The sequence below is a fragment of the Microtus ochrogaster genome, chromosome 10 (assembly GCF_000317375.1).
Source record: "Microtus ochrogaster isolate Prairie Vole_2 chromosome 10, MicOch1.0, whole genome shotgun sequence".
Lineage (NCBI taxonomy): Eukaryota > Metazoa > Chordata > Mammalia > Rodentia > Cricetidae > Microtus > Microtus ochrogaster.
The window spans coordinates 61,073,185-61,075,638 of record NC_022016.1 but is presented as its reverse complement, the minus strand read 5'-3'; the positions used below and the strand labels follow the sequence as shown (position 1 = coordinate 61,075,638).

The window sequence follows — 2,454 nt, the reverse complement described above, 5'->3', positions numbered from 1 at the left end:
ACTAGTTAGCCAGTACCACACAAGCAGACACATACTAGTTAGCCAGTACCACACAAGCAGACACACTAGTGGAAAGACCACTGACTAGGAAGCTTTGCTAAACATTCTCTCAGCTAAAGTGTCCTCCTCTGAAACAAAATTCTGTTAATACAAGACCCAAATTAAATACTGGCTTTTCAGTGAACCCTTACTATCAGATTCAACCTCTTCTCCTTTAAGCTCCAGAGCACTGTCTATGTCTAGCAGCCTCGCCGCAGTTTCCACACACGCTGCTTCAGAAGATTTCTGTGTCCTTCTCTGATCAGAAGATCCTTACTTTTGGGAGGAGTGTAGGGGTGGGGGTTTGAGGTTTCTCTGTGTAGCTTTGGAGCCTGTTCTGGAACTCACTCTGCAGACCAGGCTGGCCTTAAACTCTCAGAGATCCACCTGTCTCTGCCTCCCGAGTGCTGGGATTAAATGCATGTGCCACAAGTGCTTGACCACATTTTTAATATAACTGCAGCTGCAATGGAACTAAACCAACCAACGTAGGTACTAGTAGAATAGCTGTCTGTTTGCACATAGGATTATAAAATGTTTTAATATCCTGAGTATGGAAATACTAAAAGTAGCAAAAAATGCTCCTACTTACTTGTCTACTTCTTCATTATACAAAATAGAAGCCAGGCGATGGTGGCGCACGCCTTTAATCCCAGCACTCGGGAGGCAGAGGCAGGTGGATCTCTGTGAGTTCGAGACCAGCCTGGTCTACAGAGCTAGTTCCAGGACAGGGTCCAAAGCCACAGAGAAACCCTGTCTCGAAAAAAAAAAAAAAAAAAAAAAATAGAAAGCAGAGCTGGAGAGATGAGAGATGGCTTGGCAGTTAAGAGCACTAACTGTTCTTCCAGAGGACCCAGGTTCAATTTCCAGCACCCACATGGTGGCTCACAACCGTCTGTAACTCACACATGTGGTACACAGGCATATATACAAACAAAATACCCATACACATAAAATGAATAATTTCTTTTAAAGATTAGAGAGGAGGGGAGAGACAGAGAAAGAAAGGGGAGGGGAGGAAGGGAGAATATAAGGCATTGCTCCATTAATTATAGATTTCCTGACCATTTTACATTTTAAGAGAGTAAGACTAAAATATCCATAAAAATTCAAATTATTGGGGCTGGAGAGATGGCTCAGAGGTTAAGAGCATTGCCTGCTCTTCCAAAGGTCCTGAGTTCAATTCCCAGCAACCACATGGTGGCTGACAACCATCTGTAATGAGATCTGACGCCCTCTTCTGGCGTGTGGGCATACATGCAGGCAAAATGTTGTATATATAATAAATCTTTAAAAAAAAAAAAGAATTCAAATTATTATAGAAATCTAAAAGTACAACTCAGTTAAATAATATTAACTCCTGCATTATAAAACACTTTGCTTAGATTATCTTATTAAGTCTTACTCAACCTTTTATACAACCCCTTCAAGTAGTTATTATCTCATTTTTATGTAGGCCCAGAGAGATTAATGTGTTGCCCAAGGTCACAGAGACAATTAGTGGGCAAATAAGAACTTGAATTTGGGTTCGTCACACTACAAACCCTATAATCTTAATCATAAAGCTGTATTAATTTCTAAATGACTCACCATACAGACTGCTGTTCTATCTAACTAAAAATACACTCTTCTAACTAAATCCACTCAAGGGCTCCCTATCCTCCACACATCTTTCTCACAAAACAGACACAAGGAGCAGAGTCCCCATTTCTATCTATCAGCACATAGCCCCAGCCCAGGGGTTCTCAACCTTCCTATAACTGTAATTTTGCTGCTCTTATGAATTGTAACATAAAAAATTCTTAGAGTTGTTGCAAGGGTCACGCCCCACAGGTTGAGAGCCACTGCTCGAGCAGCAGTCTTTGCAGACTGGCTCTCTGCCTCTCACTACTGCTATTCAGCATGACGGTCCTGCTGTGTGACACTCACAGAGAAGTAGGTTTTCTTGGCTGAGATATTAGGGTTGCTGTCACTCCAGTCACAGGCTAGCTCTTCTTCTTCCTTCCCATTCAACCAGATCAGCTCAGCTGTAGCTCTGGAGACAAACTTGTGCAAGCTCTGAAGGTGCCTCATTCGGAAGCTAGATGTCTCCTGGAAAAAGCAAGAATTAAAAGATTAAAGTGCCAGCCTTTGCATCTGGAGAAGATAGCACAGTGATGTCAGGAAATAATAACCCAGGAAATGGATTAGGTCTAGTTTGTTTAGTTTTGTTTTAAAGTGCTTGTATTTAAACCTAAGGCCATTGGCATGCAAGGAAACACTCTACCATTAAGTCATACACACACACACCCTTAGCCTTTTTTTTTTTAAAAAAAAAATCGGGTTTTTTTTTTTTTTTTTTTTTGGTTTTTCGAGACAGGGTTTCTCTGTGGTTTTGGAGCCTGTCCTGGAACTAGCTCTTGTAGACCAGGCTGG

General features: G+C 41.5%; 1 protein-coding gene across 1 annotated transcript in view; it reads right to left on the bottom strand.

Annotated features, from left to right (window-relative positions):
• Macf1 (microtubule-actin crosslinking factor 1) overlaps window positions 1-2,454 on the bottom strand; it is a 342,147-nt gene that overhangs the window by 150,747 nt on the left and 188,946 nt on the right. Inside the window, exon 18 of the mRNA XM_026782286.1 lies at window positions 1,969-2,130. Coding sequence (XP_026638087.1) covers window positions 1,969-2,130 — 162 coding nt within the window. The remainder of the gene's footprint in view (window positions 1-1,968; window positions 2,131-2,454) is intronic.